At 41.9% G+C, this 14,204-nt stretch overlaps 1 protein-coding gene across 1 annotated transcript in view; it reads left to right on the forward strand.

The window, feature by feature from the left end:
* The window catches only part of GABRB1 (gamma-aminobutyric acid type A receptor subunit beta1), a 309,720-nt gene that overhangs the window by 244,030 nt on the left and 51,486 nt on the right, over window positions 1–14,204 (forward strand). The window contains exon 5 of the mRNA XM_090035876.1: window positions 7,301–7,383. Coding sequence (XP_089892002.1) covers window positions 7,301–7,383 — 83 coding nt within the window. The remainder of the gene's footprint in view (window positions 1–7,300; window positions 7,384–14,204) is intronic.

The following is a 14,204-nucleotide window of genomic DNA, read 5'->3' on the forward strand; positions in this document are numbered from 1 at the left end:
GCCACTATCCAAAACTCAAGAGCAGTCTGAGGGAGAGGCTTGCATATAAGTGTTTTTTATTTCATCTAGATCTGTTCATCTCTTGCGCCTTATCTAGGAGTAAAGAGGAATTGGTTTAGAAGTCCCTCTGCAAAGTCTCCTCTACCTGCATTAGCTTTCATGGGTCTCTGAAGAGTTAAACTGAGTATATTTGAGAGTGATTGTAAGCTCTGTAAGCAAATGGATAATGCATAAGAGTACCTGCACTGTTTTTTGAGCAAAGGGCAGCTGGATGACAGCATCTCCCTTCTCAAGAAGGCACAGACTGAACATGCATGTAGAAAGTATAACTGAGAGCATGATCTACACTGAAGCCCCAGGTGTGACTTGAGGTGAGGTAGATTTACCAAAGCTGCTCTGAAACTCAGATTTAAAGCTCAAGTATTGCTAACAGCCTAGCCACAGCAGCAGGAGCCTCAGCATAGGCTAAGCAGGATTTATTCAGCTTAAGCAGGTTTTACAGCCCATTCAGAGCAACATTTTGCTCCAGGGACATGGATATCTAGCACCCAAGTTAACTCAGTCTTGTCTATATTTCATCACAGTCATGCATTCACTTCAGTATAGACAGTTTCTGAAGGGTCTCAACCAGAAAATGGGGCTGAAGCCTGCCTAGATCCAGGGGAACTTAGATGCAGCTGGTTCTACCTTTTGCGCTGAAACCTGGTTGTCAATGAGCATCCACAAGAGGGAACTCAGCCAGGACTGTCACGATTATCCTGTCATTTATTCTTCCCTTTCCTTCTTTATCTTGTTCCCAAACTGCTTGTCAAATTCTCAGAGTGGTTCATGAATCACTTGGGCTCAGTAGAAATGAATAATAATGAACAGCACTTAGTACGCAACTAATTACCTTAAAATGACTGCTTGGTGTCACACCAAGGATTGCCTGATTAGTATTCAGAGCTGCTGTTATAGCAAAAAGGAGGAAAAAAAAAACAGAAAAGGAAGAAAAAATATACAAAAGAACATAAGACTGGAGTGAGCCTCCCAGGTCATTGAATCTACATGGTTTATTTAGCTATGTTCACAAGATAGTCCACCCTAATTCATTTCCCCTTACTACAGCCACAAAACCCCTGAAAAATAACTCTGCAACTTGCCACAAAGAGAGGAGGAAGCCTTAGTCCATGTCACATTAAAAACTGTCCCCTAATACAGCAACTGATACATACTATACCATATCTTGCAGACATGACAGGGTGTTGGACTAGATGACCTCCCGAAGTCCCTTCCAACCCTAATTTTCTATGATTCTATGACTTTACTTACAGCTTGCAGGCTGAATCCAGTACGATGAACTGGTTCACAAAGCCAGGGGGCTTCAGTGGTATCCAGCAACACCATAGCCAGGTAGTGGAAAGATGCTAGGTCCTAGCATCAATCTGCCTTAGACCCAAACTGGATCATTACAGCCTGCTGCCCAAAGACATTGTCAACCTGTATGATAGAGGATACAAATAACAACCATTCCAAAAGAAGCCACTGAGATGTTTCTGTCCATCTGTTCTCATCTCAGAAGAGCAAAAGGACATGCAGTAATAATGAAAGGCAATAAATTTAAAACATATACAGGCAACCCTCACCATTTGCAGGGGATACATTCTTGTATCCCCCATGAATGGTGAAATCTGTGAATAGGGCACTGCATTCATGAATGCAGTCTGTATTCATGAATGCAGTGCCCCCGGAGGCTGGGGGAGGGGAGTGGGGGCATGACTCCGGCAGTGGCAAGAGCCCAGTGGTGGAAGCCCAGCAGCAGCAAGCGCAGAGCTCCCAACGAGCTCCTGTGAACATATAAAGTGTATTTAAAATGTGGGTTTTGTATTCATGAATATTTGAAACCACGAATGCCAAACTTGTGAATAGCAAGGGTTTCCTGTAGAAAGAAATAACTGATGGATGATGTTGAACTAACTGCCACAAAATAACACTAAAGCTAAAAAGGTGAGATAAAGTTTTCCTCTCCTGTATAAGCTTAAGTGTTCCTTTCTAAGTGAGTCTCCAAATCAACAATATAGGATGGTGAAAGATGTACAGCTCCACACTATAACCCATGGCACTTTGCAGGAAGCGCCATGAGTTACAGTAATATCCTGGACCCAACAGACATTCGTTGCTGGGACTAAGGCAGGTGGTTTTGGGGATCAAGGTGCAGTTTGGAGTGGCTGCATGTCTGTGGCTGCTCACCCCTAGCCCCACCCCTCCCCTTTCCCAGCTCAGCTCCAGTGCTGTTCTTCAGAATGGGAGTGGGGGGAAGGGCACAGCAGGAACTCATCTTAGGTTTGCCCAACCTGCTCTGAAGGTTGGGACAGGTGGATTGGAGCCTCACCCCCATCTCCCACCACCCTCATTCCAAAGATAGCACAGGGGGCAGGGATGAGCTACTTCAGTCCAGCCCCATTCCTGGCACACACTGACAGACATTAAATGAAAGAACTTACTTTGGAGTGCCTTCATTTGAAATCCTCATGTAATGAAGGTTCAGATCATTGCACAATCAGGCATTTTTAAAGTCCATGGCTATAGAGCACTTCAGGGACCTGATCATGTGCAAACTGTCACTTCTGTCAGCACCCATAGTTTCTTACTACTATATCACAAAACTATAGGAAATGATAAAAACTAGGCCTGTGTGAAGTGGCTAGTATTTGCTTTGGATTTGGCCAATTTGGGGAACAGCAATTTGATTTGATGATTTAAATCACTGTTCTGAATCGATTCAGCTGAATCTGATTCAGGGATTCAGCCACTGCTGAATTGGCTGAATCTCCAAATCAGCCCCACCCCCCGCCCACTCTCCCAGCCCAGCAATGGCTGCCCCACCAGGCCCAGTTCCCGGCTCTTTGAAAAAAAAGCTCAGCAATCACCAGCTGCTGCCAGGGAGCGAGGCGATTGTTGCTGTCCCCCCACTGTCCCAGGCTGCATGGGGAGCTCTGCCATGAGCCCCCAGAAGCCCCGATGGCTGCTGCAGCAGCCAGTGAGTGCAGGGCTTTTAAGAGCCAGGATCTGGGCCGAGCAGGGCAGCCATTGGGTAGGACTGGGAGAGTGGGCAAGGGGCTCATGGCAAAGCGCCCCACAGCACAGGGCAGTGGGGATTGCCGCCACCCCGCCTGGCAGAAGCTGGTGAGTCAGGGCAAATTTAAAGAGCCAGGAGCTGGGGCTGTGCAGAGCAGCCATGGAGGGATGGCGGGGGCTGGGAGACCAGGCAAGGGAGCAGACAGGGGATGGGGCCTGGCAGGGGTCCCCCCATGGTCCCCTCTCACCTGTTCTAGCCCTCCCTCCACTGTCCCCTACTTACCATCATGGAATCCAGGTCCAGGTCCCTGGGGCAGTGAGCAGGGACTGCCTAAATCTCCGAAGCTCTCTGAATCTTTTCCAAATTGATCTGGAGAGCCTTGAATCGATTTGGACCTTTTAATTGGTCTCCTGATTCAATTTGGATTTGGAGGTTCAGCCGCCAAATTGGGCCGAATCTCCCCCGAATTGAATCAGTACCTGAAGCGTCGCACAGCCCTGATAAAAAACATTTGTAGTTTTTAAGGTATTAGTCATAGCTGAATCTTCATTGCATTCAGCAATATACATACTATAATGAAATTATGTTCTTTTCACAAGTAAGTTTACTGTATCACTGCATTAATTAAGTTGTTCTCTGGAACATTTAAAACTAAGCCTTATAGAATAATTGGCCAAAAACAACAAAGGATTAATTGCACTGGCAGAAAATTACTGAAACAATAAACTTTACAGTAAAAAACAAAGTTTCAAAACTGCATAAGGTGGGAGTTTTAGGTGATTCAGGAGCACAGGTTCCCTTAACTGTCAGTTCTGAGTCACTTAGCTTTTATCTGAAACTATAATCGTAAGAAATCCAGCTGGTCACCATAGTTCTGTAATCACCACACCTTCAGGGAAACTGTATTGACTTCTAATTTTGTGTACATTTTTAAAAATAAAACTACTGATCAACACAAATAAACTATGTTGCCCTCAAGGTCACTTTATCAAGAGAGGATAAAAAAATTGCTCCAAGAAACCTTCATAAAAATTATTACTGTCATTCATGTGAATATTTGCAGTTGTAGTTAACTGTAAGAATTAGCAAATAGGAAAGAAAAATGGAGTGTTGCCATGTGCAGTCTCAAAGTGTTCTTGGGCATAGATTATTTCTGCTACAGGGATGATACAAATTAGGTTGTACCTCCATTAAGTCCTAGGCCTTCTCTAAAACAAATACACAGATCTACTAAGAGACAAGCAGTACAGTTTACTATACAAAACATTTGGCTCTTAAAACCAGCCTTCCAAAAAAAAAAAAAAACCCCAACAACAACATGATTTGTTTAAAGACAATGTTCCCAGTCCACCTTGAAGTAGGCAATCTAAAATATGCCATGATGCTATGATGGATTAATACACATAATCATGCTGTCTACCTAGTCTTCTAAGTTAATAGCATAAATACCTTTTTTTTTTAAATTGGAAGCAACACAAAAACATGCTGCAACACTACAGCATGCAACATATTTACAGTTGTGGCTAAGTATAAAAAGGATGTATTGCCCCTACTTAGCAAAGCATCTTATATTCCAGCTTAGCTTTCAGCACATTGGTATTATATCTAGATACCACATTTACTCCAATCTAAGTTGACCCTGAATTTAAGATGCCACCCCCCACAATAGTTATAGTTGGAGAGCTGTCTTAAATTTTCCCCCCTCCCACTGCTACTACAGAGAAAATAGTGGTTGGGGGTCAGGTTACCCTCTGCTCCACCCCTCCCATACACACACACACACACACACACTTCTTTCCCCGGAAGCCTTCTTGGCTCCCCCACCCACAGCTTCCTATAGCCTCTACCCCTCTCCCACCTCCCCACAATCTCTGCCCCTTCCACCCTGCTTCCTGTGGTCTCTGCCTCTTCCCCAGGCCTCCTTACTGTCAGATGCTGCTTGGGCTCTGTCCCCTCCTGGAGCACAGCATGTGGAATCTCAACCCATGCTGGGAAGTACAAGTGTCAGCACTGCTGACTGGCCAGGCAGGGGACAGAGTTTCCATGTGCTCTGTGCTTGGGAGGGAACCCAGCCTGAAACTGGAACTGTGCCTTATAGTAAGAAGGGGAAGATGGTATAGGGGGCAAAACTTGCAGAGGGCAAGTGGAGGGGGCAGGAGGCTGCTACAGGTCCAACTCTGGCTCAGGATCAGAGTCAGAGCCACAGTAGCCACCTGGCCCTCACTCTCCTTTACATGCAAATCTAAGATGAGCAGCTTTCTCCTCCCCCCATGCTGATTGTGGGGGAGAATTGTCTTAGATTTGAGCAAATATGGTATCTTTTTATGTCAGTAGTCACTTCAGTATCTGAATGCCTTATAATATTAATGGATTTTGTCCCCATGATGCCCCAGTTAGTCAAGGAAAACCATTTCTATTTTTTGCTTGGGAAATAGAAGTGCAGAGCGATTATAGGTAATATTTTCATATCTAACAACTTCCATTTTCCAAACTGACAAGAATTTGGGAGCCCGAGCTTATTGCAAGTCAATAGGACTTAGGGTGAAGTTACATGCCACACTTAGACCATACTGAGAACACTTAAAATGCCCTTAGTATGATCCTAAAATGTGAATGTCCACATGTTAAAGCTCATTAACTCATGCTAATTGCCCTCAAAGTTATGCCACTTCAGGCAAGGGTTAACGCTGGTTGCGCTACCTAGCTCATGTTAGGTTAACTTTAATCTGCTCCATGGAGATGAAATGATCAATTTGAAATTCTCCAGCATCCCAGAATGTATCGCTCCCAGCCCTCCCCATCTCTGCCAAACAGGGATAGAGCCCAGGTGTCCTGGCTCCTAACTAGGACTCACTTGCTAGCTCTCTAGTGGCAAGTCAGAGTTGTGCAGGCAAGAAACTGTATTAGTCTTTAAGGTGAGACTGCTCACAGCACATTCTAACTTTAATGTTCCACCGATTTAGTGTGGTCTAAATGTATTGTGTAACTTCAGTACTTGTGAAACCATTATTTTATCTGACTTTTCCAAGATCAGACAAAGAGTCTCTGGATAAGGGTGGATTTGAACTAGATCAGCCTCTCATGGCTAGTTCTCCAATTGACATTAGTCTCATTGCCTTCATATACTGAATGTTAAGCATCTGCTTAAGTGCTCTCCTAACCTCCTTGACTTTGAATTAAAAACTCAAAGAAAGGAGACAGCTCCCTGTAATCACAAAAACTTATCTACCAGAAAAAGCTCTCAGAAGTAAAATTACTGAATATCAGCCCATATTGGAAGAAGACAAATGCTACAGCAGCAATGTTTCATTTTCCAAAAAAAACCCCAAAACCCATAAACATAAGCAATCATCCTTAGCACGGCACCGTAAAATGTACTGGCAACACAAAGCAGACAACCTGAGTAGCATCACCTATTTCACTGCTGCATCTTGGCATTTTACCATTTCATTTCTGTGTCCATTTCCTATTTGATAACTTTCAAACATGCCCCCCAAGTTTAGAGATAAAGATTCATTCTTTGTCTATCATAGAACCAGGCAACTATGAAATTGAAAAAGCTTACTGTTTCAACTAGTTTACATCCCTGAAAATACAAGATTGTTCCCTATAGCAACAATCACTGTCTCACTAACATTTTGTCTGGTCATAAGCAATGGCTTCTACGGGACTACATAAATGAGCATGACAATGGAGAATCTAGCTTATATCAAGGCTATTATCACAGTAATCAGTTGTTTGAAGAGAATGCTATCTTTATGTTATAGTATATTAACTTTGGATGGCATGGTTCCATTTTGGGGATAGCTGGATCTATTTATCACAGACAAACAATGATATCACATGCCATCTTATGCAAGACTGTACCTTAACTTATATTTACAAAGCATGAATGGAAATGATGATAACTTAAGTCTAAAGGATCTTAAATAACATACCCAAGTAGAATGCTCACTGACAACCACTTCAAAAAATCGCACAGACCTTTTGTGTGTTCAGTTTTAGTTTTAAATAAGAATCTTTACATAGTGCATTTTCATATAAAACAGAGTCATTTTATGGATCTACTGCTATCCAACATACCAAACTGTGTGTTATACACTCTTCTGAAAAACACCAGGAGCTGGGTTATATGACTACCATGCATTAAAAAAAAAAAACAAACCTTTCTGTTCGAATAGTCAGATATTTGGCATCATCCTCATGGATTTGTACTGTGATAATAACTGTTTCTTCTTACAGGATCACAACAACAGCAGCTTGCATGATGGATCTACGCAGATACCCATTGGATGAACAAAACTGCACCCTAGAAATTGAAAGTTGTAAGTTGTTGGAGGGAGAGGGTTGATGAAACAGCATCATTGGATTGAAAATAATTCATTGGTTAGGTAAAGTATATAGTTCTTTTACAAAAGAACTCATAGCTTTCTTGTATACCTAGCAGTTTGTGTATATAATACTATACAATACATTTACGAAATTCAGTGCCTAACCAAGCCATAATTAATTCAAAATATTTTGCTGAGCAAAGGTTATCAAATCCGTTGAAAAATCTCTTACCAAATGAGGGGTAGCATCTCCCAACTCCTAAAGCAGGGCAGAAATTTGCCTAATCTGCATAACCTGCTCACCACAAAATCTTGGTAAAGCCTCATCATCACAATTTAGTCATCTACAAAAAGGACTGTTCCTGCCTCGTAGGGAAGTTGAAATGGTTATCAAAGCCAAACACTTTGAGATCCTCAGACAAAAAGGTCATACTCCTGCAACATGAACATCTACAAAAAAGCTTTGCCAAGGATTTCAGTCTATTTGGTCACCTCTACATGTGATATATATTACACAATTACCTGATTAACCGTGCAATTAATTTAGACCGGCTACATGTACAAATTAACTATCACACCTTAAAAAGGTCCAACCTGCCATAAAACTATAAAAATTATAAATGAGAATATGTTCATTCTTGTGCCCTGAACAATTTAGGTAGTGAAATTGTCACATCCCTTCAAAATTACCCTCATTTCTAAAGTGCCTTCTTTCTAAATGCATAATCAATACCAACTTTAGTACAAAATCAATCAAAATGCAGCTTTTTCATTTAGCTTTTAAGTGCTTGGTAAGAAACGTGAAATGTTTCTTCAAGAATTATTAGCTGTAGCTGTTTTTTCTAGGAAAGTCAGTTTATCATGATTTTATGAATAGTCTGCTAGAAAGTAAGAACAATAAATAAAGCTTTTATTCAGCTAACAAGGGAGTCTAATCAAACACGCATGAAAATTGTTTTTATTACAGTGTGTTTTGAGCAGAATGTGTTCACATTTACTATGGAGACCCAAAAATTACATCTTTTATTTGTAAGTACCAATTGTTTTGACACTGCAGGATCAACATCTTACCTAGCTAAGGGAGACATAGTTATCTAGATCCTGTCTCAGATGTCTCAGCAGCTCCTAGTGCTATTCCCCATAATCAATGATTCTTTGTTCATTATTCACTATATGTAGAGTAGTCATTCTGAATGGATATACTAGCCATACGCCACTGTAGACCCAAGTTTGCATTTATTTGATATACTATTTAATATATTTGCCTAGCACAAGTATTCAGTTAACATTCCCTACATCTGGTTAGCACCCCCCCCAAAATTATTCAAAGGGTCACAGATTTCTGCCCACCTTTCTTTGTTCCTTCATGCATAGACAATCATTTTTCTTCTTATTTTTGCTGAAAGAGTAGCAATACTTGCATGTGGCAGCACAGAACTCCAACTCAACTAACTGTTAGAAAGGACTGGGAAGCTCCTCATGAGTGTCATAATACAGTATTTTAACTCGTACCTTCCTTTATTACCTACAATGCTGTACATTATGATTGGCAGCTTTCTCTCTAATACATACTACTTTTCAGGCTTTGTGTTCCCAGCTCAACAGCTTTCTGGCACAAAACAAGCTGTCTAATGGTGCTTGCCACTAGGCTCATCTCCTGACTTGCAAATAAACAGCCCCACAGTCTGCACATTTGAAAAATACTTCGCTCCTTGACCCTCAATAAAATGACTCTGAGATCCGCCACAGTTTTCCCCCATACTATTAGCACTGCAAGCATATAAAAATATTCACAGTGCACTAAAAATAAAATTAACAAGTCCTATTGAAAAGTCATGAATTCCTCAGTTCTGCTTGCTGGGAAAGGATTTGGGTATGCAAATCCAGTCAGAACTAGCACTCTTCAAGGAGTATAAGAACCTGCTAGTGTACAGCTTGCAATTCGGACTGTTTACACCGCCTTACCATTTCAAACTAATGGAACATTGTAGGTCTAAAAATCACAACAGGGAACTTTGTTTCTTGATTTTCAGTGGCAGAACCAAAGTTCATTTGAGACAGAATAAGTTGGTAAACGTTAAGTCATTCACTGAGACAACATGCGACTTACAGAACTAGCTCTAGATTGATAAACCAGTGCTAGGTACTGACATTGCACTTTTCCAGTTTAGGTGGTCAGAAACTAGTCTATACTCACAGCAAAACAGAAGGTTGGGGAACATAAACTGGTTTCAAAATGTCAGATCCCAGTCTAAGATAGACCTGCATCCATGCAGTATCATACTTTCTTGAGCTAGGTTGGACTGATGCACTGAATATCAGTGCCAGATTTGATAGTGAATCAAGGTAGGTCACTAACCACTAGTATCCCAGTTGCCTGTGCAGCCCCCATAACCCCCCTCTCACAGGGAGCCACAGCTTGGCTGCTCCAGCCCAACTGTTATCCAGGCAGGACAGAGGCAGGAGGAATGGGGTTCATGAGCTGCTATGGAGAGGTGGTCTCTGGCATACCTGAGAGCAGCTTCTGGACATGAGCTCAGAGCAGTCTCACCAGTGCATTTGCAGGTGTGGAGCAGAAGCAGGGAGGAGGGGGTATTTTCATTGGCATCACATCTGAGACAAGGTGTCTCCTCAATGAAGAAGTTTTTCCTAATAGCCAGCTAAATATATTTTGCTGCAGCTGTACACATTGGTCCATATTCTGCTTTCTGCAGCAAGAGAAAAGGTGTTTTCCTACTTTATGGAACTGTTCCAATATTTGAAGACTGCTATCATGTCCCCTCTTAAGCACCATTTCTACAAGCAGATCATGCCTATTTCCTTCAAATTCTCCTCATATGACTTGTATTCAAAGCCCTTTATCATTTATGTTGCCCCCTCTCTGGACCCTCTGTAACTTCTCCATGTCTTTTTTTTTTTTTAATGTAGAGCCCAAAACTGTGCACAATACTCTAGGTGAGCCCTAATGAGTTCTGAGTAAAGAGGCACCATCACCTCCTGGGTGTTGCATCTAGTGCTTCTATAAATGCAGCCCAAACCACATTCGCCTTTCGTGCAGCTGCATCCCACTGCAGACTCACACTGAATCTCTGATCTATGAAGACTCCCAGATCCTGCTCATTAGTGCTGCCCTCCAGCCAGGCATCACTCATTTTGTATTTATATTTTTGATCATTCTTCCCAAGGTGCACTACCTTGCATTTTTCAGCACTGAACTTCATCCTGTTAGCTCCAGCCAAGCTGTCAAGATTCTTCTAAAATGCACTTCTGATTTGAACATTATGAACAATTCATGGGTTTTGTTTTAGTCTTTTTTAACCTCTTCTTGTAGTCCAACAGCCAGGGACATCAGTGCAGCTGGACAGTTCCTTAAACATCACTGATTTTGCAGAACTTATCTGACGGTTAATGGAAAATGGATATTTTAGACTCCTGCTTGCAACTATGCAGTGCTCTGCAGTATGTGGCCTCCATACTCTGTATGCCTTGTCCTGTACCTCAGTCAATAACATACTCATTACGGCTGACTGCTAAAACATCAACAGTGAAGCCTACTGCCTATAGGAATCAGATTTCAGAGATAACCACCTCTAAGCCATCCATATAAGAGACAAACACATTACAATGTGTCAAAGTAAAAAGGCCCCATAAGTCACTGTCTCAGAGAAGAATTAGATGGTCACAATCTTCTGAAATTTGAAAGTGCCAAGAACATTCATTACCGATACTTACTAAGTAAGTAATGCAGTGTGCTGCAGACAACACGACAGCTATACTGTACAGAAAGAGCAGACTAGACAAAGCAGACCATGGCCTACCACCTAACCTGGTCTCATGCTTCAACAGAGTGGCCAGCACAGAAATATGCACATCAGGGAGGAGGGACAAAATTAGCCAATGTGGTATTTTTATACTTTACAAAAAAAATTTTGCAAGATTTTATAAAATTATCTTGCCCAACTGTCTGCATAGGGAAGTATTATCCATTACTCACCATCTACACCAGGGGTGGCCAGTCTGTGGCATGAATGCTACGAGTGGTCAGGGCAACTTCTGCGAGTGGCTTGCAGCAAATTGGGGAGGAGACATGCAGCACAGCAGCAAATAGGACAGAAAGCAGAGCAGGATATCAGGCAAGGAGCACAAGGAAAGGAAAAGGAAACGGGGCACTCAGGGAGAGTGCAAGGCTAATTTGTGGGACACCTGCCAAAAAAGTTGTTCCACACTCATCTAGACAATTACCCAAAAAAAGTATGTTTAGCCAAAGTAAACAAGTTTCACATATACATCTTCCTGTAGAGTTATATGATTTTATGTGTAAAATACTGTCACCTGGGGACTGCAAACTCACTTAATGTATATTTATCAGTGCCAAGGCAGCACCATACTGCTCCTGTGCTATGGCATTGTACACATGGCCTAGCTCCTGAATCAGAAGCAGCATTGCTGAGCAGTGCAGCTCTCCGGAGTTTATTAACAGTGCTGGCCATGCAGCTTCCATATCCATGGCCAATTGTGGTTAGTGTAGTGTCTCAGCACAGCACTGCCTTGTACCATACAGACATAATGTTAGAGGGCACAAAGCACGCCCAGATGTTTCAGTTTAACATGTTGCACTGATCCAACTCTGCAAGTTAGGACAGAAAGAGAGGGTAGGAGAAAGAGAGGGTAGGATCCCATTCTTGCTATATAACTTACAGTGCCTTAAGAAGTTGTGTCAGCACCACTAGCATGGTAGGGGCACATGGACCAAGTCTGTGCCTGGCCCTTATTCAGCCAGGAAAAAAATGGGCAGAGGCTTTTGCATCATCTGTAAATCCCACTACTGAGAGGCACCATTATACTGCAGCAGTCTTCTAACAAGACTCAAGCAGAGTTTATGATTATCGGATAGACACAACTAAATTTTGCAAAATTATCAACTTGATTATTGGTTGAGGTTCCAGGGCCTGTGCTATGCAGCCTGTCTAAACAGATTATCAGAACCGTCCCTTTTGGCCATAACATCTATGTTTCTATGACAACTGTAGGGCTGCAGCATGATTTAAAAATGCAATTAAAATGAGGTTAAGATCCACCTACATTGCAACACCGAACCATATTTTAAGCCTGTCTTTTTGTAACAAGATTGTTCAGTATGGTAAAACTCAACAGAACTTAAACAGAAAAGGCTGGGAGAAATGGAATGATTTCTAGAGATTTCTTTCGGCAAGCACAACAAAAAGAAAAGGCATTTCCCACTGAGGAAAGAAAATAATCTATTATTCTCCAACATTTCTGTAGTTACTCTGCTTCATATAGAAATAGACCTAGCACTAAATACATGCAATGGTTGAATGAAACAGCAGCCAATTTAAAGTGATAGTGCAGTGAATCAATAAAATATTCTACTGGAATCTTTAGATGGTGTGGTGCCAGGAAAAACAACAACTGTGTTCATAGCTAAACCTTCATTATCACCTCTGCTGGCATAGAGTGTTCTGACAGAATGAGATTTGAACAGATTTATCACAGCTCCCTGCTTGAGACAAGATTGCATTGATCCACAGGATGATTGCATTTGAACTACCTAGGATGTAGGAACCTATGCTTCAGACAAAAATGTTTTCTTATTAGAGCTGAAGAACTGCTTTAAATTCAAGACTTCACAGGCAGACAGGCAGAACCTGCCTGTCTGCAGGCAGCAGAAATTGAGTACTTTGGTAATGCCTACAACCCCCAAATAGTGACCAAGGTCAGCAGTCACACCTAAAGCATAATCTATACCTCTGCCAAGCGCACATTTGTAGACCCACCTACACTTTTCATAGTTACCCTTCTCCGGACCTCCATGGAGCACAGATCCAGCACTTCACTACCCGGAGACCTGCATCCTTGCTCACACATGGATGACAAACTGTAGGGCCCAAACCCTTCCCAGTTAGGAACAGAATCTCAGATCTGCTATTTAAACATTTCTCACAGCAAGTATTTCCCCTCCCCTGTGGCTTCTTAAATCCTTCCGTGTCAACAAAATGATTCTCAGGTGAATCCTGCTATCAAACAATCCACCTATGAGATGTACCATGTAGGCTATAAGCCAAAGGCCCTGGTGCCACTTCCCAAGTGCCCTGCTTGAAAAATAAGGGTGTCAAATATTTCTTTCATTAACCATAAGTGTCTCATCACTCTGGACTTTATAGAGATAAGTATTCCATTCTTCCACTTTGGTAGTCTCCGATTACTACAACAGAGCCAACTCTGCTTTCACTTAGGCTGAGAATCCATTTCTACTGAAAGATTAACTTTTAGATCAATTTTATACCATCTCCTTGCTAAGCCAGGGACTGCTTCTGAGAAGCATGATTCTAGAAATCCACATGCTTATTCAAACTGCCATGAAATTTACTGTGCCTTGTAGAGCTGAGGGTAGGGTAATGGTCGAAAATTTGAGCAAGGGATTCCTGAGATACTGGCAGCCAAAATAAAAATTTAAAAAAGCAAAAAAAAATTCTACAACTGACAAATTGTATCAACCTTGTCTATTCATATATACATAGGACACCCAAATCGCAATTTTGAGGCTAATTTTGGGAATGTTCACTCAACATTTGTTCAGCTATTGCATGGTACTCACTTCCCCCTTACAAGAAGCAAAATAGGGTATTCAGGAAAGATTAGGACTCTCTAGATCAGGATGAGATTAATTCATGAACCAAAAACTAAAACTGTGTAAGTGTGGATGGAGTACCCAAAAACATCTCCTGTCTGCCAGCCTTCCCATGCCAGTCTTATACCTCAAGGGAACATACAGTAACCATTGAACCTGACCTGCA

Source organism: Crocodylus siamensis, chromosome 2, assembly GCF_052110815.1.
Source record: "Crocodylus siamensis isolate JL-2025a chromosome 2, ASM5211081v1, whole genome shotgun sequence".
Taxonomy (NCBI): domain Eukaryota; kingdom Metazoa; phylum Chordata; order Crocodylia; family Crocodylidae; genus Crocodylus; species Crocodylus siamensis.